This window comes from Ostrea edulis, chromosome 4 (genome assembly GCF_947568905.1).
Source record: "Ostrea edulis chromosome 4, xbOstEdul1.1, whole genome shotgun sequence".
NCBI classification, from domain to species: Eukaryota; Metazoa; Mollusca; class Bivalvia; order Ostreida; family Ostreidae; genus Ostrea; species Ostrea edulis.
Window position 1 is genome coordinate 6,634,588 of NC_079167.1, and position 23,390 is coordinate 6,657,977.

The 23,390-nt window shown below is 33.8% G+C and overlaps 1 protein-coding gene across 2 annotated transcripts; it reads left to right on the forward strand.

The window, feature by feature from the left end:
• The first annotated feature begins 42 nt into the window (after window positions 1-42).
• LOC125669400 (polyadenylate-binding protein-interacting protein 1-like) lies at window positions 43-21,685 on the forward strand. Of its 2 annotated transcripts, XM_048903864.2 has the most exons (11): window positions 43-250; window positions 3,314-3,375; window positions 6,995-7,060; window positions 8,215-8,430; window positions 9,443-9,555; window positions 11,988-12,096; window positions 12,486-12,614; window positions 12,719-12,831; window positions 14,088-14,220; window positions 17,600-17,823; window positions 21,039-21,685. In XM_048903864.2, the coding sequence occupies exons 1-11, from the start codon at window positions 130-132 to the stop codon at window positions 21,121-21,123; spliced, it is 1,371 nt and encodes a 456-aa protein (XP_048759821.2). In that variant the 5' UTR covers window positions 43-129; the 3' UTR covers window positions 21,124-21,685. The 2 variants fall into 2 exon arrangements, with proteins under 2 accessions (XP_048759821.2, XP_048759822.2); XM_048903865.2 differs by lacking the exon at window positions 6,995-7,060.
• The last annotated feature ends 1,705 nt before the right edge of the window (window positions 21,686-23,390 follow it).

Below are 23,390 nucleotides of genomic sequence, written 5' to 3' on the forward strand. Positions count from 1 at the left end.
GTGTGTTTTCTTTTGTTAATGATATGAAACTTCGTATGTTGAATAATTAGAATCTGTTTGGTACGAGCTAATATTACATGTGTTGTTTATTTTTAGATTTTTCGCGAAGATTGTCTCAAGTTTTTTGAGATGTCTTCTGAAGCAACTGGGAGAGATGATGGTTCAGGGGTAAACGAATCACAATTAAAACAACAATCTGGTCTCAGAAAACCGTTTCAATCGACACAGGAAAAACTCCAAAATGGACTTGGTATGGATTCTGTGTTTCGAATTTACTCTGTCGTTTGCACATGTTTACTGCTGGCGTAATTTTGAAATAAGTTGCTGCACATCTATTATATGGTCGCATTTTAAAATTTATTATAGTGCATTTATTCAATATATATTATTTATTGTTTATTATACCTAAATGAAGAACTTTTTATCTGCCAGCTGTTAACACAATATTTTATATATTTTTCTAAAACGTAGAAAACTTTAAGTTCATAAATGTGAATCACCTGAGTGATAGACAACTAAACGTGCAGTCAAACATATAGTGATTAATTCAAAGAGCAGCAAAGCTCTAGAAAAGTGTAGGATTTTTCCATTAAAAATCCACCTTGACTGATGTTGGCAATGAACAATGTGTTGGTCCTAAACTCTGATGGGTATATATACATTATCATCTTTTTACATTGCCAGCTTTTGTCCCAGCCTATTTTAGCATTATATCAAGGGTGGTGTTTTAAAGAGTTTAATGATTTTAGTTCATCAATTGAAAAGTAATGTGGTAAAATAAACTAAGTAAATTTAATTATTTTCATTTTATTTCATTTAAAACACATGTATATACAGGCATTTGCCATGATTTAGTTCTTGAACTGTTTTGCTTTAGTTCTTAAGAATTTGTCAGATAATGGTATGTTCTGCACTTGTGCATTTAAGCACATGTAGAACTGTTTTATTTAAGTCATGGTATGCGCTAAGATGACTGGATACATTCTACGGTTGATAAATGTGTCATGGCCGCAGCTTTTATCTGATGACTGGATACATTCTACGGTTGATAAATGTGTCATGGCCGCAGCTTTTATCTGGAACACAGAAATATAGCATCACACATCAATATATACAAATGTCACACAAAATCTAAACCATCTGATTAGTAGCTTTATATATGTAACAGAGGAGAAAATGTATGACTGGACCTGGAAATCAAACCCGGGACCCCTGCATTACTTGTCAGGTGCTCTAACCTTTGAGTTATCCAGGCCGATATAGTCAACTCTCAATAAACCGCCACCTTTTGTTCTTTTGAATTTATGACTTTATAGCGAATTTGGCAATGAATTGAATTTCCGTAAGCTTAAGGAGGAAGATTTACTATTCTTGTGTATGTAAGAGTTATCTTTCCTTTACTTAAAATACTTTTGTAATGACAATAATGTAGAAATATCTTGTAATTTTTTATTTTCACATTTTCTAACATGATTAAAATAGTTTTATCCATATTAAAGCTTCATTCTAATTTTTAAAAACAATTCACGTACAAGATGCATATACACAGTATGTTCCAAATTATTTAAAAACCTTGTCCAGTGTCGGTATGTAGCGCAGTACTGTATGGCCGTTTCCTGGCAGATGAGCTGTCATTATCTGGGCAAGGGTCGACAAAAATTTCATCTTTTGCAACCAAAATATCATCCATTGTCCTCCTTTTTATGGACTTTTCCCATAAAACAGTTAACATAATTGGTGATTTCCTGTTGTGTACATTTCGGATGATTTCCATGGCATGTAAATAATTTGCTTATTTTCTTTGAAATTCAACAGAAACCTCTTTCATGGCAAAGCCATAGCTAAACTGAAATATTTTTCTATGATTTAAAAACAACATGACTACAGTTCATAACTTCGTTTATTTTAGCACACGACAAGGCATTGTGTACACATGCTAGAATGGTGGCATACGAGGTGGAGAATATTCATATCCAATGAATTTTAATTTAGCTGTTTCATAATGATTTGATTTCTTACATATTGTAAGTGTCACAGTCACATTTTCTACAATTTTATGTTTTTATAGTAAAATCTTATTTTCTTAAGATAGATTTTTCGCTTCTTAATAGACGAACAGCGTGATAAAACATTCAGTATCTATGAAGACTATGTCTCCAAGTAAATCATTACATATACTTAACCGTGGAGTTCCACCTGAAAAAAATGGTCTAAAACCTATATTGTGATTTATAATACGCACCCCTCTCTCACACCCAAGAATTCTTAAAAAGAAGTCCGTATTATATTCAGCAAAATACGGTATACAGAGTGTATATATGTATAGTCCATGTTTTCTTATTGTTGAACTGATATAGTCTGTTTGACACAATTGGCTTTACTTTGTTGTCAATTTCGATCACAACAGACAAAGACAACATGAAAAATCTGTCTGCCATCTTCACATGTTTACTATGTTTAACGTTTTCATAGTATGACATCATCCTGAGTATATTGAGATAAAATTATAAACTGTGTCCTTGGGGAGCTTTCTCCCAAGACTTTTGCGGGTTTCTTTGAAGTGCAAGTGTGAAGTTCTTACTTCATATTAAAATTGAATACGGTGACAGCGCAGACAAATAAAAAATTCCAGGGAGAAAAAAAGCCAAAAAACAGCAATAAAAGAATTTGAATTTTTTATTTTAGCCTGAACTTAGTTAGCACAGCTGATAGTTCTAAAATACTAAATTCTTAACAATAACTTATTCTTAACAACTGAGACCTGACACATGGTCATTATTTCAGGAAATGAAGAATAAAACACATAAATTTAACTTAATATCTGTGAGAACCATCATGAATCTGATATTGAAACAGCATTCTGAGTTTGCCTACTGGGTAAATTCCTTCTGTTTCCTTGAAATTGTCTCCATGTGTCACATTGCAAGAATAGAAAATTGAGGGGGTTTGCTGTTGTTCAAAGTGATTTTATATTGATATAAGTTAATACCAAAATTCAAGTGATTGGCAAATATATGTGCATCTTGCAAAATTACACAAAAGTAAATTGCTCACAATGGAGGCGACAGTATATTAATGTCGGTGGAATGGTCATTGCATATAATGCTGGTACATATAGTAGTTTCCTGTAATCATTAATGAACCATGACTGTTGAAATGTTTACACAGTCGTACATATTGTGACAGTTGAAATGGGGTAATGCATCTATAATAGTGCATATTTTGACATTTTGACATTTGAAATGCTTATTCACATTGGTACATATTATTACTGTTGAATCACGTACATAATGTGGGTTTTTTTCTTCTTCAGATTCAAGTAAAATGCTCCAGAGCAATCTCTCAGTGAATGCACCAGAATTTGTACCCAGAAAGGTTTGTATAAAACAATTTGTGTAATTTTGTAAATTGTCATTTTGATTCAAACACCAGGTAAACTATTCAGCTTTTGAACACAGTAGAACAAGATCATTCAGAGATTGTAAACTTCCATCAAGCTTCCCAGTTACTATTTGTGTGCAAGTCCTTTGGGGCAAAGATCCCTCCCAAAAATTAATCAGCTCTTGTCAGTCAACAAACCAATTTTTTAAATAAAGATTTTGATCAAATCCAAGCTGCAGGACATGAATATATGTATATTATTACTACAGTAACTTGATCCAAAGAGTCGGATCACGTCAAGTTGGCAGGAGCGGATCATCAGATCACACGAGACGTGAAGTGTCGAGTTTGATCTGATGATCCGCACCTGTCAACGAGACGTCATCCAACTCTTCGAATCAAGTTACTGTAGTAATGATAAATTTATTATATACCCCCTTATGCATTTTAAATCCACATTTATAAGATAATAAATGTAATCCAAATTATCAAAAACACAGACATACCATAAAATTATGTTTTTTGTACAGTTTTGTTTGTGACGCGGTCAATATTTTCCACAAATAACGTTGCGTTGATGCATTGTGACGGCATCAGTTTCAGAGGATACTGATACGGAATCAGAAAACTACAGTGTGTAATCCGGAAAATCAGATCACACACTGTGAAATTCACAGTATCAAAGAACGATACATTGATGGGTATATAATAAATAGAATTAGAGTGATCCAATACAATGGCATCATATTCCAGATTCCAACATTTCAGATTTTTCAGGACAGAATTTTTGAGGTTATTTTGTCTCAATATCCAGATGTTCATTTTTGCCATTGTCATATTTGATTCAAGAGTGTCTGAATAACACTGAGTGTAATTTTTGAATAGACATTCATTTATTATGACTTTCCTTGGTAAAATATTGAAGACAACTTCAAGATATATGATGTCCATTTGAAAGCAACATTTGTGTCTTGAATACTATTAATAATTCTATGATAATGCAGCTCTGTGTCTGTGTAACTGATACACTGTACATCAATAGAGTGTCATAACTCATAAGTACCTTGAATAGCAGAATTTGTGCACAGGGAATTATTTTACATCATGGAAATTGAAGAAAGGGAACTTAATGTTTTTGGTCCGTCCTAGATCTTTGTTCTGCTCCTGAATCTGATTTGTCTCTATTTGGAACAGATTAAAGATTTTATTTCAATCAGATTTGTGATCTGTCTGTTCATCTATATGTCCATCACTTTTGAACCATAACAAGATGTAGAATTTATAATTCTTTTACTCATGTGATTCTTGCATAATTTGACTAATTTTAAGTGAGCTTTTCTGATTCAAAATTTGTACGTCATCCATCATTTGTGAACTTCTCAAATTATTTACTTCTTCTGAAGAATGACAAGGCCAATTACAACTAAACTTAGCTTAAAGCTTCTTTGGGTGAAGGGAATTCAGTTTTGTGAAAATCAAAGAGCATGCCCCCTTCTAAAGGGAGGTAATTAGATAATAATATAAATAGGATAGTGTGTTTAAAAATCTTCTCAAGAACCACTGCACCAGAAAAGCCATAACTTGCATAGAACTCCTTTATATAATGAAGACTTAAGTTTTTTCAAATTTTTAGTTCCCTACCAGTGAAGCTGAAGAGGACTTTAGGTTTGCATTCTGTCTGACTGCCAATCCGGCAAATCAGTTTTCTTCACTTCTTTCGTCATGCTCGCAGATATTTTTTTTAATATTTGGTACATTACTTTACCATGACAAGTTAGAGATCAAGTTTGAATTTCATTCCAGTCCATTGGTTTTTTTGCTGAGTTATGGCCCTTGGACTTAGAAAATTAACTCAAATACTCAGTCATGATTGCAGAAGTTCATTTGATATTTAATACATTGCTTTATCACAACAAATTACAGACTGAGTTTTAATTTTATTTCAATCTGTAAATTTTCTGCTGAGTTATGGCCCTTGGACTTAGAAATTTTACTCAAATATTCAGGGTTTTTTTTTTTCGTCATGCTTGCAGATATTTATTTGATATTTAGCACTTTGCTTTACCATGACAAGTTACAGATCAAGTTCATTGTTTGTTCCAGTTCATTGATTTTTTTTTGTTGAGTTATGGCCCTTGGACATAAGGATATGGAATTTGAATCTGTCATAGATGGCTTTCATTTTATGGGACCTGGTCATTCTTTTGCACAAACTGTTGACGTATGATTATTCTCGCAGATATTACATATGGCTTCACTTGGGTCGGTAGGGGACATGGATTGCATGCAATACTTTTAAATTGCTTGTTATTTCTGAAACCAGTATGGGGCCACAAAGGAGTTTTAAAGTTTTACACAGGAATATATTGGGAATTTTTTTTCTTTTCGAAAATTGCTGAAGAACTACAAGGGTACATTATATCTAATTAATATTCAAGCTTCCTCATATTGTTTAGATCCGTGTCTGTTCTTAGCAGGACCACAGGAGGGGTTCAGAGTTAGACATGAATATAAATAAAATTTAAAAAATCTTAAGAAGGACAAGAGTGCAATATGACAAATCAATATGTAAGCATTCTCATGTAATGTAGATTAAGATGGAATCTTATCATGACCCCTGGGGTCTTGGTGGGCCATTAAACAGGTTCAATATTTTGCATAGGAATGTATTTAAAAATTTCTTTAAAATCTTCTCAAAAACTGTAAGGATTCAATATATATGTCAAATTGATATGCAAGCATCCAGATGTAATGTAAATCCAAGTTTGTTCACTGTCACACCTGTGATCTTGGAAGGGCCACAAGAGAATTTTAAATTCTATGTAGGTTGATGTTGAAAATTCTTTAAAAATCTTCTAAAGAACTGCAAGGATACAGTATAGTTAATATGATATACAAGCATTTTCATATAGATTCAGGTTCATACTATGGCCCCTTGGTTTAGGGCAGGGCCACAGTGACTTGACTTGACTTATTCCTGTTTGCTCCATGCGGAGCATAGGGCCGCGTAGGGCCACAGCAGTAGGATTCAACATTTTACATATTGGGAATATATGGCGAAATTCTTTGAAAATCCTTTGCTCAAGAACCACAAGGGTACAAGATAACAGATTGATATGCAAGATCCCTTTATATGTAGTGTAGACTAAAGTTTAATCATACCATGCTTTGTGTGGTAATGCTGGAGCCATGATTTGGCTGATTCAGAGGTTCGGCAGAGAGTAAAGGTAGATTTAGACCCTGATATGCAAGAATGAAAGCATATCATTTAGCTGGTTGCTGCTGTGGTAGATCATTCATGATCAGTTTAAAAAATGTCATCAAATGCCACACTATGTGGAAAGGAGCATAAAGTGCTCCAGTATTACAGCAACATGTATGTTTGCACCATGATAGTTAAGGTCTGTAAGGTTAGCATATGTTTTTGTGCTATTTCAAACATCTGGCCAAGAAAGATTCACAATTTAATTATCTGCCTTAGAAAGATTATGTTTAAAGTGCTTTCTTTCACTGAAAAATCATCTTTGGAAATTTTTAATGAAATCTGTGTACCATGAAGCCCCTTTTGGCTTTTACACGACAGCTTTAATTGTTTGGTTAATTGCTTTTGCAGACCACATTTTCTGTAACAGCTGCCGAGTTTGTTCCCAGACAGCAGCCATACCCCCAGTATTCACAGGTATAACTGGTGTATGAAGTATGTGTATGTCCTGTGTAGGGAGGCCTGTCAGTGTGGTCAATTTCTGTATAGATTTCTATGCTCCTGTATTGTATAGTAAAACTTTGATATCTGCCCATAGGCCGTATGATGTCGGTAGATGCAAATAATGTGTATGCTGTGTACAAAATCACGTCTTTTTCTTTGTAAATATCACCTGCTGACATAGTCACTGTTCCTTTATATGTAACCCAGTAACTTGGTATTTAAGGTCTTGTCAAAAAGACGTGCAAATTTGACTTCTAATAGATTTGTACATTTTATATTGTCATGTATTCCTTCAAAATTTACTAGCATCGTATCACTAGTATGTTTTAGTTTAAAACTCTAGAATTAATCAAACGAATGATCCAAGAACTTTTAGCATGCTAACTCTTTACAACATTCTGAACAATTTATGATTCCAGTTGAACATGCACGGTTGATTAACAGTCATCAGCATTAAGTGATCAGAATACATGTACACTGTAATAAGCCACAAAACTTTTCTTCCTTCATGATAAAACCTAATTATATGAATATGTACATTCACTGCTAAATATAAATGATCATTTATGAACAAAGATTGGCATACACAACTGAATCTGTTGTTAAAGGACACTGCACACTAATCTTGAAGACAAGAAGAATGTTCTTTTTATGGGTACTGTTGGTCCTTTGTAATGAAGTTAATGTAATTTTGCTGAAATAGTTACTAGTAAAAAAGTTAAATGTTAATGGACTGTTTGTCATATATACATGCAACTCTGTGTCATAATTACAAAATGTCGGTGACGTGACCATGTATCATTTGTATAATTACTAATCTGTCTTAGTTCTTTACAGTCTACGTTTTGTTTTCTGCATGGCTGTGTCTTCTAATGCATCATGCAACACTAACAGGAACTAGATTTCAAATCCAGAACTCGTCTGTGTGACTTACATCATATCAATTTTGTAAAGGTGTATGTGTAGTCATTCAAAGTAATGTATTTTAAAACAGTAAAAAAATTATTATTCAGACAAATTGGAAAAAGTAGGAGAAAAATATCTGTTTGTGTATGAAACAAGATATTTGGTGGAGAAATTAGTACTGTATTAACAATTAAATTGGAATACCTGATTGTTTTTTACAGAATTTGTTTGAAAACTTCGAGAATTTGCAGATCGGGGGCTACCACCAAGTGACTGCTGATGAGGTTCTGAGAAATTTCAAGGCTACGCTGACCTCGCTGATTAGGCAGCCGGGTAACATGGAGGAACTGATGAGGGGTGTCATTGACCTAATGTTCCAGCTTCCAGAGTCACAACAATCCATTTTGGACACAGTAGTAGATATGCTGTTTGAACAGGTATTGTATTGCCAAATTAAAAATGTGTAAAAAAAAAAAAAAAAAAAAAAATTGGAAAATGCTTAAAAATTGTAATTATTTTATTTGAAATACAGTGAAACTTCTCTAAACCGACAGGTTGTACTGAATGAAACAGTCTGATTAGAAGGGTTGCCAGTATACTAGAAACTTGACATTTTGTGATATTTTATCTTAATTATCTCAAGATATTTCTTCTTCGTACCACATATAATGCACAGGGACCATTAATTCACTTTGACTGGCCAGGTGACTATATACATGGAATCACAGGGAAACAGTAGAAGTCTTTGAGGCCACTTGCATTTTTCACGTCTCCAGTGGGCAATAAACACCTGGCCTGTCGTTAAATTCACACACAGCTGATCTGACCAATAAAAAGTGGCAGATATTAGGCTTGTTTGTTACCTTATATTTTTTAAAAGTTGCTGGTGTCCGGTTTATCTGGGGTAGTTGGTTTTGTAAGATTTTATTTATAAGGAAATTAAGTATTGGGATGATATCAGTGTAATGTGTAATTCCAATTAGATTTTCACAGCGAGGTAAAATAAAATACCATCTTGTTTTCTAAATATTTGGATTAAATCAATACTTTATTACATATTTAGATATTTTTCCCATAGATTCTACAGAGAGTACCTGGACTTTTACAAGAGGATATATAGGAAAAAATCTTTTAATCTTTTTCTCAAGAACATCAAGGCTTCTTAGTCATCTTAATTTGCAAACATCCTCAGAAAATGTGGATTCGAGTTTGTTCAATTTGTGACTCCTTGAGGTTTTATAAGGGAATTGATTGGTAAAATATCTTTAAAAATCTTCTTCTCATGACCAGCAGGGCCATGATTATGCATCCTTTTTAGTTTGTGCAGATTTCTTTCATTTTATTCAAATCATGGGGATAGTTCCTATTGGTAATTCTTGCTTCTCCCTTATGTGTCTTGTACATAAGAAATGTAATATCATTACCCTGTATTTCTATTTCTGTTTGCAGTGTGTCAGAGAGCCCAACTTTCGATACACAGGTGCACGGTTATGTAGACTGTTATGTAAAGAATTGAAGCGTCATCCCATGTTTAAAAATTTTAGAACAGCATTTCTTACAAGGTACGATTAATATTTATTTATCAGCTGGTAGAGAAGTTATTTTCTAAGATTTACGAAGACTTATGTGTGAAAGTAATTCTTCATGTAAATCATTTACTGTAGATTCGATCATTCCTAAATATGCACAAGGAATTTATCATCGCGTAATATCGCGAGAAGCATTGCTCGCAAAATAAAATTACTCACTTTTATTTCTATATTACTAGAATACTTGTTAAAACTCTTGATCAACAGAGCACTCGCAAATTCATGATGTGACGTTTATGAGTCATTTCGCGATATTTTAAAAGTACTAAGTACTAGCGTAAAATAAGGAATCTACTGTATCTTCCTTAGTTCAGATTTACAAATATATGTACATAGTAGGGAAGCTGACTTACACATACATCAGTAGGGATGTTTGATTGAATTCCGCAAATCAGCTGATTTAGATATTGTGATGAACAGTCATTGTGTAATGTACAAGTTAGATATTGTGATAAACAGTCATTGTGTAATAGTAAGATATTGTGATGAACAGTCATTGTGTAATATTGTACAAGTAAGATATTGTGATGAACAGTCATTGTGTAATATTGTACAAGTAAGATATTGTGATGAACAGTCATTGTGTAATATTGTACAAGTTGTGTATTGTGATGAACAGTCATTGTGTAATATTGTACAAGTTGTGTATTGTAATAAAAACAGTCATTGTGTAATAGTAAAATATTGTGATAAACAGTCATTGTGTAATAGTAAAATATTGTGATAAACAGTCATTGTGTAATAGTAAGATATTGTGATAAACAGTCATTGTGTAATATTGTACAAGTAAGATATTGTGATAAACAGTCGTTGTGTAATAGTAAGATATTGTGATGAACAGTCATTGTGTAATATTGTACAAGTAAGATATTGTGATAAACAGTCATTGTGTAATATTGTACAAGTAAGATATTGTGATAAACAGTCGTTGTGTAATAGTAAGATATTGTGATGAACAGTCATTGTGTAATATTGTACAAGTAAGATATTGTGATAAACAGTCATTGTGTAATATTGTACAAGTAAGATATTGTGATAAACAGTCGTTGTGTAATAGTAAGATATTGTGATGAACAGTCATTGTGTAATATTGTACAAGTAAGATATTGTGATGAACAGTCATTGTGTAATATTGTACAAGTAAGATATTGTGATGAACAGTCATTGTGTAATATTGTACAAGTAAGATATTGTGATAAACAGTCATTGTGTAATATTGTACAAGTTGTGTATTGTGATGAACAGTCATTGTGTAATATTGTACAAGTTGTGTATTGTGATAAACAGTCATTGTGTAATATTGTACAAGTTGTGTATTGTGATAAACAGTCATTGTGTAATAGTAAGATATTGTGATAAACAGTCATTGTGTAATATTGTACAAGTAAGATATTGTGATGAACAGTCATTGTGTAATATTGTACAAGTAAGATATTATGATGAACAGTCATTGTGTAATATTGTACAAGTAAGATATTGTGATGAACAGTCATTGTGTAATAGTAAGATATTGTGATAAACAGTCATTGTGTAATAGTAAGATATTGTGATAAACAGTCATTGTGTAATAGTAAGATATTGTGATGAACAGTCATTGTGTAATATTGTACAAGTAAGATATTGTGATGAACAGTCATTGTGTAATATTGTACAAGTAAGATATTGTGATGAACAGTCATTGTGTAATAGTAAGATATTGTGATAAACAGTCATTGTGTAATAGTAAGATATTGTGATAAACAGTCATTGTGTAATATTGTACAAGTAAGATATTGTGATAAACAGTCATTGTGTAATAGTAAGATATTGTGATAAACAGTCATTGTGTAATAGTAAGATATTGTGATGAACAGTCATTGTGTAATAGTAAGATATTGTGATAAACAGTCATTGTGTAATAGTAAGATATTGTGATAAACAGTCATTGTGTAATAGTAAGATATTGTGATAAACAGTCATTGTGTAATAGTAAGATATTGTGATGAACAGTCATTGTGTAATATTGTACAAGTAAGATATTGTGATGAACAGTCATTGTGTAATATTGTACAAGTAAGATATTGTGATGAACAGTCATTGTGTAATAGTAAGATATTGTGATAAACAGTCATTGTGTAATAGTAAGATATTGTGATGAACAGTCATTGTGTAATATTGTACAAGTAAGATATTGTGATAAACAGTCATTGTGTAATATTGTACAAGTAAGATATTGTGATAAACAGTCATTGTGTAATAGTAAGATATTGTGATAAACAGTCATTGTGTAATATTGTACAAGTAAGATATTGTGATAAACAGTCATTGTGTAATAGTAAGATATTGTGATGAACAGTCATTGTATAATGTTTCTTACGAGCAGTCAAGTTGTAATATTGAACATGAATATTGTTGCTTTGTTCTAGATGTAAAGAAGAATACTTGAAGAAAGAAGAGCTTATAGCAAATCCGAATACATTGGATCGTCTCTGTGGGTTCACAATGTTTATAGGGGAACTCTTCCTCAACCTAGAGGTATGGCGTATAACTTCATATGTAATGTGGTGGGGGGGGGGGGGGGGGGGGGGGTTCTTTTGTTTATGAGCATCACCATCTGCTGTTCAATATTCTATATATATCTTTTGAATGAAAGTTCACTAAACAACAGATTTACTTGTTTTATAATACATGTACTGTAAATTCATTAATTTTTCTGGGTATCATTGATTTCCAGCTTTCAGAAAACCCTCAAATTCAAATCATCCATACAGAGGGGAAATTAACACCTGATGATTGATATCTAATGAAATGAACACCCCAGGAACATGCACCTCAAATCATGAACAATTCACCTCATGAAAATAAGTGATTATGATGAGCATGTCGTGATTTGAATGGATAAGGAATAATTTGATGTCTTGTAGGTTGAATCGGCGAATGGTGAAGTACGTAAGATAGAAATACTGAGGAGCCCCGTCCTGAAGGATCTTTTGTTGATTCTGTTATCACATCCCACAGATTTCACTGTGAAATGTGCCACACAGTTACTGAAGGTAAAAGAAACTCATTTCTTGAGAAGTATTAAATTGCAGTTCCATATTAAACTAATGATGGCATCCAGGTACCTTGTTTTGACCAGTAATTGTTTTTTTTAAAGCTGACTGGTTCTACAATCGAGGATACAGCTTATTTAAATCCATCTCCGGAGGGCTCTTATGACGAAGTATTCTTACAGATTCGACAGTTAGATACCTACCCACACCTTAACAAGTAAACAAAGATATTTTGATATAATTCTTTAAAGGATGTCGAAAAGATTGAAGATCAAATGTATATTGATATTATTGTTTGCTTTTTTGTTTGCCATTTTGCCTGTTGGCCTTATCTTCAAATAATCCCAGAGATCAAAGACTCGGGGGGGGGGGGGATACATTTGGCATTATTATCATTAACTTTTCATGTTTTATCTTCTTTTCCAAAATCATTTGGTCAATTTCAACCAAACTTGACATATACTATCAATGCCTGAAGGAATTCCAGTCTTTTCAAATGAAGGGCCTTACTCCCTTCCAAGCAATCTGATTAAAACCAGATCTTTGATCCACTCGTGTATTCTGATGTTGCTAATACAAAGAATTGAAGGCATCCCATATAGGGTCACATCAGCATGCACTTTGGTGATCTAAGGTCATCGAATCAAATGCTTCTACAAGAACTAATCAAACCTATTCTTACATGTTGAATTCAGCATTTACGGTTCCTTCGGAAGTCAATATCCGGAACATTTTGGGATTCATTGTCACTTAATCCTACTGCCAACGATTTTGCCAGTGACAATTTGATTGGCTGTGGGGTTTAAAGTTTAACACACTGTGATATATAGTAAACCATTTTTTTTTTAATTATTCTTCTTAAAAGAACAAAGCCGAGATTTTTTTTATACCATGACCTTGACCTAAGATGGGACTACAATTGGAGTTTAAAGAATAGGTATATGTAAATGAGCAAGGTGGCTCTGGTGAATGTTGTGGCTCATGTGCCTCTTGTTTGTCTTTCAAATATTAGTCATAATTTCTTCACTGTACAAGCTATAGACGTCATGTTTGGTTAAGTTGAAAGGTATAAAGTCAAAGCTTTTTTGCAGTTGAAAGTGAAGGTCATATTGCAAGGTCACATTTTCTACCATAGAATTTGGGCATGGTGGGAGGACACGGTGTTTCACAAACTCATTTTGTTATACCAACATGCAGTTTATTTAGATGAGGCACTGTTATTCATGTACTTTTAAACAGCAGTGCCATCTTACTAAGGGCTCAAGTGATTATATTTACACAAGCTATAATAAAATTCAACACATTCTTGTGCATTATTTTTCTTTCATTACATTTCTTTAAATTTCATATTACAAATGTACAAAGCATAGAAAGTATCTGCTGCATTTAGCAAAGTACCAGTGTTATGATTAGATGATATATTATATGGTAATTATAGCAAAAGCACATAATTTTGATATTTTTTTTTTTCAGAACTAGCAAGTGTTTAATAAAATCAGTGTTAAATTTAAAAGATAATAATTGGGGAAGATCACGATCATCCAATCCAGCAACTCCTGAGGAATCTTACCAACAAAACTTTCAACAGGCAGCAGAATTCACACAGGTAAATCTTCAGAGAGGTTATCTTTCTCTGAAAAGTGACACCTTATCATCAGTTTGTCCATCATATGTCTGTCACACTTAATAACTATTTAATCGTTAGAATTTTTAGAGGTAGTGATTTGATATTTAGAACATTTAGTTCTTGTTTTAAAACCCCCTTATTTAGATACCCATATCTACTGACCTTGTGGTATATGACATAGATTTTAAAACTTTAGTATTTGAAATTTCTTTTTGGCTAAGAGAAGGAGATAGGTAAAGAAGGCTTTCATTTTTATCTTTAATTGTCTTGCAAAATGAAATATTGTTTGCATAAAGGCCTCATCATAAACTCTGACATGGTTGATCCCATGGCCTTGACTGTGACTTTTGAACTACATGTACATTTCAAAATCTTCTGTATTAAGATTAAGTACATTGTACATGTATTAGTAATAAGTGATTGCATTGATATTTAAAAGACAGACTTCTTCCCATAAGACTTTTTCAAGAATACTGATCTTATAACCTTGAGCTTTGAACTGCATTCCAAACTACAAAATATGATGTTGGTAATCATATGTGCATTAATTATGCTTCCCAAACAATTTCGGATCTCCTAAACCTTTCATCAGAAATTGATCAGAATTGATTTCATATGTTCCTTGAGACAAAGACTTTTAGATCAGGGTATCTTAAGGTCATTTTGGAAATGTGAAGGTCACTCAGAACCTTTTAAAGTTCCTTATTTCAACAGTTTTTGAATAGGTAATGATCATATATCCCACAAATAAGTAATAGGTAAATGGCTTTCAGGTGAAAGTCACTCAAGATCATTTTGTAAAGGTCAAGGTCACTAAGAACATATACCTCATATATGGAGAGAAAAACTCATTTCAATAATATTTCAACAGTTATTGATCATATATCACACAATTGTGTATTGTGCGAATGACTTTCAGACAAAGATCTTATATATAAGGAAAATTTTCCTTATTTCAACAGTTTTTAAACAGGTATTAATCATATATCACACAAATAAGTAATGGGCAAATGACTTTCAGGCAAAGGTCACTCAAGGTCATTTTGTAAAGGTCAAGTTCACTCAGAACAGATACCTTATATATGAAGAAAATCCCTTCATTTCAACGATATTTCAATAGTTATTGATCATTGTGTGAGTCATTTGTCATATGAAATAGTTAATTGGTTAAATGCAGTTGAAGGAGCATCCATCAGTTTTACTGATATTCTTGTTTTGATGTATGTATTGTGTGTCAGTTATTGTTTCTTGTAAGTTTGTTTGCTATGCTGCTTTGTACATTCATCCTTATCTTCAGTCACACTGGTTAGGAACAGCAATCATGATGTATTTTTATCATCAAACATAAAGCTTCAATACGGAATATTGGAACCATTATTTTGTCTCTGATTCCGTACCGATTTTAATATTTAATATGTCCAATGAGATCCCGTTTTCTGCATTAACTTGGACAACTTTTCAGTAAACAAGCACATGTTACTTACTTACAATCAGATATAGTGAGTTCAGGCTCATTTAGTGTCGTTTTTTAAAGTTGAGGGGTGGGGAACAAACGGAGAGAAAAGGTGCTGTTATATTTATATGAAAAATCTTAGCAAGAAAAGCAGTTCTGCCCATAGCCCTAAATCGTAAATTGGGATGGGGTATCCTTCAGTTTTGATTTAACCTTGCTTTTCCACTACTATTCACCACTACTATACCAAGTGACCAGCTAATGAATCGATCTTTGCTTGTACATACAGGTGACTCTCGATGGCTCGAACTTCGATCTCTCGAAGTGAAATCATGGTCCCGATTTTTTTCTCTATATGACAAAGCAAATTTACTATCGATCTCTCGAACGTTTCATCTCTCGAAGTGAAGTTGGGTCCCGTAAAACACATTTCATTGTTTTTCACTCTCGATCTCTCGAAGTGGTGGTAGCGTATACCCACCGTTATACAAGCGTGTAATAATTTCCGCTTGGGTCTTACCTGGATTTTGTGGAACGCTGGAGGTGTAATTAGGTGTTTACATAGTTGAAACATTGCTGGTGCTTCTTTGTGGAGGTGACACACTTGAGTATATAATTGGCTAATTGGTCAGTTTACACCTTGCACTGGGGTTTTGAGTGGTGATGATTAAAAGTATATATAATCCGACTATGAATGAAATCTAGAATTTGTTTTGACGCGACAACGAGAGAGTAAGTTTTATACATAATTTAAAGAACTACAGACTGTTAAATTTCTCGAGTTTGTTCTTTGTGTAAAGTTACTCTAAAACATCGTTTGTTTTGGGTAAAGCGACATAACATTGTGCTCTGTTTAGTTTGCCATAGTAAAGCGTCTTCAGAACTTGGTTTTGTATGCCTATCTAAGCATGATTAAAGAACAAATAAATACATAAACTTCGAAATGTTTTTATTAATGCAAAATAAGGTTTTTTATTTTGATATCAAAGTACCTGACGAATATGAAGGAAAACATGTCAAAACGATATCATATGATCTTGTTGGTATACATTTCCGGTTACTGTAAAATCTGAACCATACCGGTGGACCTACAATTTCCGAATTTCAAACTCTCGATCTCTCGAAGTTTTATCAAGGTCCCTTAAACTTTGAGTTTTCGAGAGTCACCTGTATACTAATAACAACTGTTGTGTGTGATGATTTAACGCGACATCAAGAAGTGTGTGTGAATGTGATGATTTAACGCGACATCAAGAAGTGTGTGTGTGTGTGATGATTTAATGCGATGTCGAGAAGTACGCGTGTATGTGATAATTTAACACGACGTCAAGAAGTGTGTGTGTGATGATTTAATGCGATGTCGAGAAGTACGCGTGTATGTGATAATTTAACACGACGTCAAGAAGTGTGTGTGTGATGATTTAATGCGACATCAAGAAGTACGTGTGTATGTGGTGGTGGGGGGAGCTATACATGTTGCTGCATGTATGTATCTGGAGATCAATACATAAATTGTGATTATTTATATCATTTCATACCAGTCGGTTGTTTTAATTACTTGAGAAAATCTCATTAAGTAAATAATCACATACATGCATATGGTGAGGAAATAAACTTTTTCTTTTGTTTTATCTCCACTACCAAACATCAGAATTTAATCCAATAACTCATGTTTTGGCACTTGCAACATTCTGAAAAATAATCTACAAACCAGGCAGATATTTCTGTATCAGAAATGAGTCATCTTTAGCTATCACTAATTTGTATACAAGAGTTGCCCAAGTGACACATAATTTTCGTAACTTCTTTTTGTGAAGATTTCCAAAATTTTCTAGCTCTGATATCCCGTATTGTATTATTCATGGTGCATCTCCAGGCTAGTTATCAATAATGTTTATCTTTCAGAATGACCCTGTGTTCTACAACCAGCATGGCCAACCAATCACAGCTGAGGAGGCGGGCTATTTAGACCAAGCTTACAATGCCTACTTGCAGGAGGAGGAGGAGGAATATGCTCGCTGGGAGGCTGGAGAACTGGAGGATGGAAGACGGTGGGTGGAAGGAGGGGACTACCAAGCCTGGTCTTCCGACCCCAACCAGTTGGAGTACAATGATGGATATTATCAGACGTAAGATTGATTAAAAATCTATATAGCCATTTGAACTTGGAGACTGAATATACTATTTAAACAAGATGTGTTTGTAAAACACTGATGCCCCTATATGGAAGTAAAGTAATTCTGGTACCAAAAGAAAGGAAATACACATGTGAAATAATTTAAAAAAGACTTAGCATGAAGCATTCAAACATTATGGCCAAGATTAAAGTTTTTGCAGACATTACGACTAAAAACTATTTGCCCACAAATTTCCGATTACAGGGGCATATAAGTAAGATTTTAGAGGCCATTTGAAATGAAGGCAAAGTGGTTATATCAGAAGTTAATTTTCAGGTTTATCAGGTCACTTGAGTAACTCTGTAAACCTGAACGTTTAGTGAATTCTGAAACTACTAAATTAATTTTCACCAATTTTGTTCTGTAATGTATATAGTGTAATGGAAATTTTTTTTAAAGGTCCCTCTCCCTTTGGGCTGGGGCCAGATTTCAAAAGAATAATGTCATCTTTAAAAACGTCTTAAAATACCCTTCAGAGTGACAAAAGATGGCAAAATCCAATGGTTTGAATACAGAATTATAAACCGAATCTTAGCTACAAACTCTTTTATTCAAAATCCCAAAAATTGACTCGAAGTACTGCAATCATTGTCATTCTGAAGAGGAAACATTAGAACGTATTCTGTGGGAATGTGATTTTTATACTCCCCGCAACAAGTTGTGGGGGGGGGTATACTGGAATCGGGTTGTCCGTCTGTCTGTCCGTCCGTCCGTCCGTCTGTAGACGCAATGGTTTCCGGACTCTAAAGCATTATCCTTTCCACCTACCGTCACCATATCATATATATGGACTACCCATGGGATGAAGATGTTCCCTATCGATTTTGGGGTCAAAAGGTCAAAGGTCAAGCGCACTGGACATCGAAGTAGCAATATGGTTTCCGGGCTCTAAAGCGTTATCCTTTCCACCTACAGTCACCATATCATACATATGGACTACCCATGGAATAAAGATGTTCCCTATCGATTTTGGGGTCAAAAGGTCAAAGGTCAAGCGCACTGGACATCGAAGTAGCAATATGGTTTCCGGGCTCTAAAGCATTATCCTTTCCACCTACAGTCACCATATCATACATATGGACTACCCATGGGATGAAGATGTTCCCTATTGATTTTGGGGTCAAAAGGTCAAAGGTCAAGCGCACTGGACATCGAAGTAGCAATATGGTTTCTAGGCTCTAAAGCGTTATCCTTTCCACCTACAGTCACCATATCATACATATGGACTACCCATGGGATGAAGATGTTCCCTATTGATTTTGGGGTCAAAAGGTCAAAGGTCAAGCACACTGGACATCGAAGTAGCAATATGGTTTCTAGGCTCTAAAGCGTTATCCTTTCCACCTACAGTCACCATATCATACATATGGACTACCCATGGGATGAAAATATTCCCTATCGATTTTGGGGTCAAAAGGTCAAAGGTCACACGCACTGGACATCAAAGTAGCAATATGGTTTCCAGGCTCTAAAGCGTTATCCTTTCCACCTACAGTCACCATATCATACATATGGACTACCCATGGGATGAAAATGTTCCCTATCGATTTTGGGGTCAAAAGGTCAAAGGTCAAGCGCACTGGACATCGAAGTAGCAATATGGTTCGGTTTGTCATGCCATTTGTTTTTTACACTCAGAAAAGAGGTAGTTTATACCTATTACCAACACCTTTTGGGAGATTGGGGTAAGCGGGGGGTATTCTTAGTGAGCATTGCTCACAGTACCTCTTGTTTACAATTATTCCTAGCAGAATTTGAGCATTTTCTGGAAGATAAGACTGATTTACTGATAGCTATTACAAAAAAATCTTTTATTCTTGGTTTTATTGAAAATAATAGTATGATACAAAACACTATTGTCTTATAGCTTAAATAAAACTTTGTGTACACAGCAAGATGCACTGAGAAGTCCTTGAGTGTGCGTGCTGCAATTTCACAAGTGAAATTTTTTTATGAAACTCAGAAATTTATTTCGTATAAAAATGGTAAATAGAAAAAGTTTGATGCCCAATGGAATCAATGAAACCTTCTGTTTTCTTAACTTCTCTCTCTTTCTCTCTCAAATCCCACATACCTTCAGCTTATGCTTTGTTTCTTTTTTTGTTTTGTTTTTTCTCTGGATATGATATTAATGTATATCTGATGTACCAGTTTGTGCACAAAAAATAAAAAAAAAATAAATAAATAAAAACGTCTTGGGAGTTCTCTACTACTCAACATCTACCAAACAAAGTGAGTGCATAATTATGCATGATTATGATAATTGAGGAGCCCTTAACCAAAATCATGAAATGCATGGCCACCTTAGCCAGGGTTCAAGCCATGGGGCAAATATACTGTTAGAGATAAGATTTTCCAGAAAAAAATATTACTCCTGAGTATCTATTGACAAACTAGGTACATAATTATGTTCTTGATTCTGGACCAGGAATTTTTCATTACCAGGTACATTATCAAAAAACAGAAATGTATAATAAGCATGGAGGACTCTACCAAACTTGTGAAATTCATGGTTTCCAGATCTGGGACCTATTTCTAAATTGGCTGTATAGCAAAATCATTTGAAAACCTTAATAATCAAACTGGGTACAAATTTATAATGAGCATAGAGGAGAAGCATCTACCCAAATTGTTAAAGTTATTGCCCTTGGTTCTGGCTTTTAGGAGAAGAACCATATGGATCACGTACTGAAAATGCATTAGATCCCAGAAATCTCTACAGAGTACAGAGAGTTCTGAGACAAGTTTTCAAATGAAATGTCATTAGAATAGTATTTAGAGGAAAATTGTCTTCCGGGTGAGATTTGCTAAAGTTCATCAAGTGCAAAAAATCAGTCTTAGAGGTGGTCTTGTGATATACCACTTGAAAGGTCTCAAAGAGTATACATGTAGTCTAAAATGGATTCTATAGGGTTTAGCTTCTTGTTAGGTGATATTTAGGAAACTGTTAAGGCCCATGAGGCTCTCGTTGAAATTGCTCATGGAAATTATCAGCTTACAGTGTATCAATGTAGAAATGGTAATGGCAATTTTCATTGATGTTCTTACACAGTCAAGGATTTCCTAAATTGTTTAATTTAGTGACATCTGTAAATAGAAGTCTGTTATGCTGAAAATGTAAGTTCTGTGATTGATGATTACTGTCTAATGCTGTGTCATGTTTTCAGAGGGCCATACAGTGAAAATTACATGGATGAAGAGATAGAAGCAGCATATGAAGAATTCCTCCGACAACAGCCACCCCACCAATAACGAATCATGTTGTCCTGTTGACAGATTCTGAGACATCCTTTTGTACATGTTGTAAATTTTTCATTTGGAAGCCAAAAGGAAGTGCTTATTTACTTTTTGAACATCCAGAATTATGTTAAAATTTACATTGTTTTCATTTACTCCCTACCGAGATGGTAAAGGAAATACTGACCTTAGAGTCTCAATGTACATAATGCAATGTCATCTCATTGCAAGACTGCAAATAAAGAGAGGATGACCAAGGATTTTAGACAGTGCCTTAAAACTGAATGAAGAAAAGGCTGACCGAGATCAATTTGAAAACATTAGGTTCCAACTATAGATAAGATAGTGCTTGAGGCAATGTATTGTTTATTCCAATAATATAATAGTGGACTTTGTAATTCAGAAGTTTAAGGAAATACTGACTGCATATGAAAAATTAGTGCAATAGTATACATCTAAAGAAGTAACTAGAAGTTCACATCACTTACGGAACTAAATTCATCTTACAAAAATCCTTTTGAGGAAATGTATTATCTTCCTTGGTTCTGACAAAGTTTAATAAAACTCCGAAAACGTTGTTGGGTGTGTGGGTTGTTTTTTTTAAAGGCACATCAGCTGTCAACGAGGATGTAAATACTTTTTGATTCTGAATCGTTATTGCTGGAATGTTTAAAAAATGAAGGAAGTAAAAAAAAATTAACTCCAATTGAGTTTTAAGAAATTTATATAAAATTCCTCTACAATGAATTATTTACCTCCATACAAATAAGTTTCAATCATTGTTTCTGTATATAAAGAAACGAGATTTTAATGCTAAAATTACAACAAGATTGCAAGATGTTTAAATTTTAATATATCAGCCATTTTGGTAACAATCGGCAAACATGACTTTGGCAGCAAATGTCCCTTTAAAGTATACAGGTAACCTTTACACAAGTGTTGCTCTGCTCTAGTTTATATATCTAGTATCATACAGTTGTGCATTTAGTGGATGTCCTCCCCAACATGAATCCTAAAAGAGTCAGAACACATATTTATGAAAGTTCATAGACATAAAACTAGATGTAGACGTATGTTTATGTGTGGCAAGGTATTCAGTAACAGTTGTAGTCGTAGATTTATGTCAGAAATGCTAGCTAATGATACTGTAAACCACTGCATATTCATCATTTTTCATTGAATATTAATTTTCATGTTACAAAATCAACTGAAACTCAATTTTGAATCAAGGGAAGGACTTGGAATTCCTCTCCTTGAAGTTATACATCATTGAATTTCTATCTTTCTTTTTTTGACATATCCACAAAATTTGATGCTCAAGAATATTGAAAAAACCAGTGTTTTGATAGATTTTCCCCCTCGATCCATTGATCTCTTGTTGGATTTATTAATGAGACATTATTTTTACAATTTCAATTTTTATATCCAAAAAATTACATGTGTTGTGAATAAAAATTGATTTACAGTAATTTGTTAAGATATAGGTGTGTATATGAAACAGAGAAAAGATCCGAGCTTATTTCACCAAAGTATGACAAAGTTTATGAAGGGATGAATATTGTGGTCAGATTGTTTCGATTTCTAGTGTTGGATAGCTCAGTGGGTAGAGATTCAGGAATTCAAATGCTGGTGTGGTCCATTGCATTTTTCTCCTTTCCATTTATATATGGTGCCATAAACCAGCCCCTGGAACTGATGAGTAAGAGGCCTGTCATGGCGAATCAGATCCTGGAGGGAGGAGTGTCAGCCAGTTGGATTTTGAAACCAATGGCCAGATAGCTCAATTAGAAGAGCACCTTGCTGGATATTAAAAGGACTCGGGTTCATCGCATTTTCTCCCTCCCTTTTACATTTGTTGCAATAAACTAAATGCTAAAATTACTTGCATTTTCTTATTTTTAAGTATAGTACTGTGCATAAACTATTTACTGAACATTAACTGCACATTTTTTGATAAAGTATTGTGAAAATGAATTGTGTGTTGCAGAGTTTGAAATTTTGCTAAAATGCCATGTACATATGTGTACATATGTTGTTGGATATCTACAATACAAAGGGATGATGGACCAGACAATTTCTTGCCCTCCGTATCGCCTAGGTTAAGGGTTATCACTTGAGTGTTCGATAGGAGCATGCAGAATATTCAGTTTATTGTTACATTTTGATATAGCCTAGGTAAGAGTTACAAGTTTTCCTTGAAGTGATCTTGGCTATGACCCAAACCCCAAGTAGTAACCTTGACCTTTTACAATAGAAATTAGTCCAGAATCACAATACACACA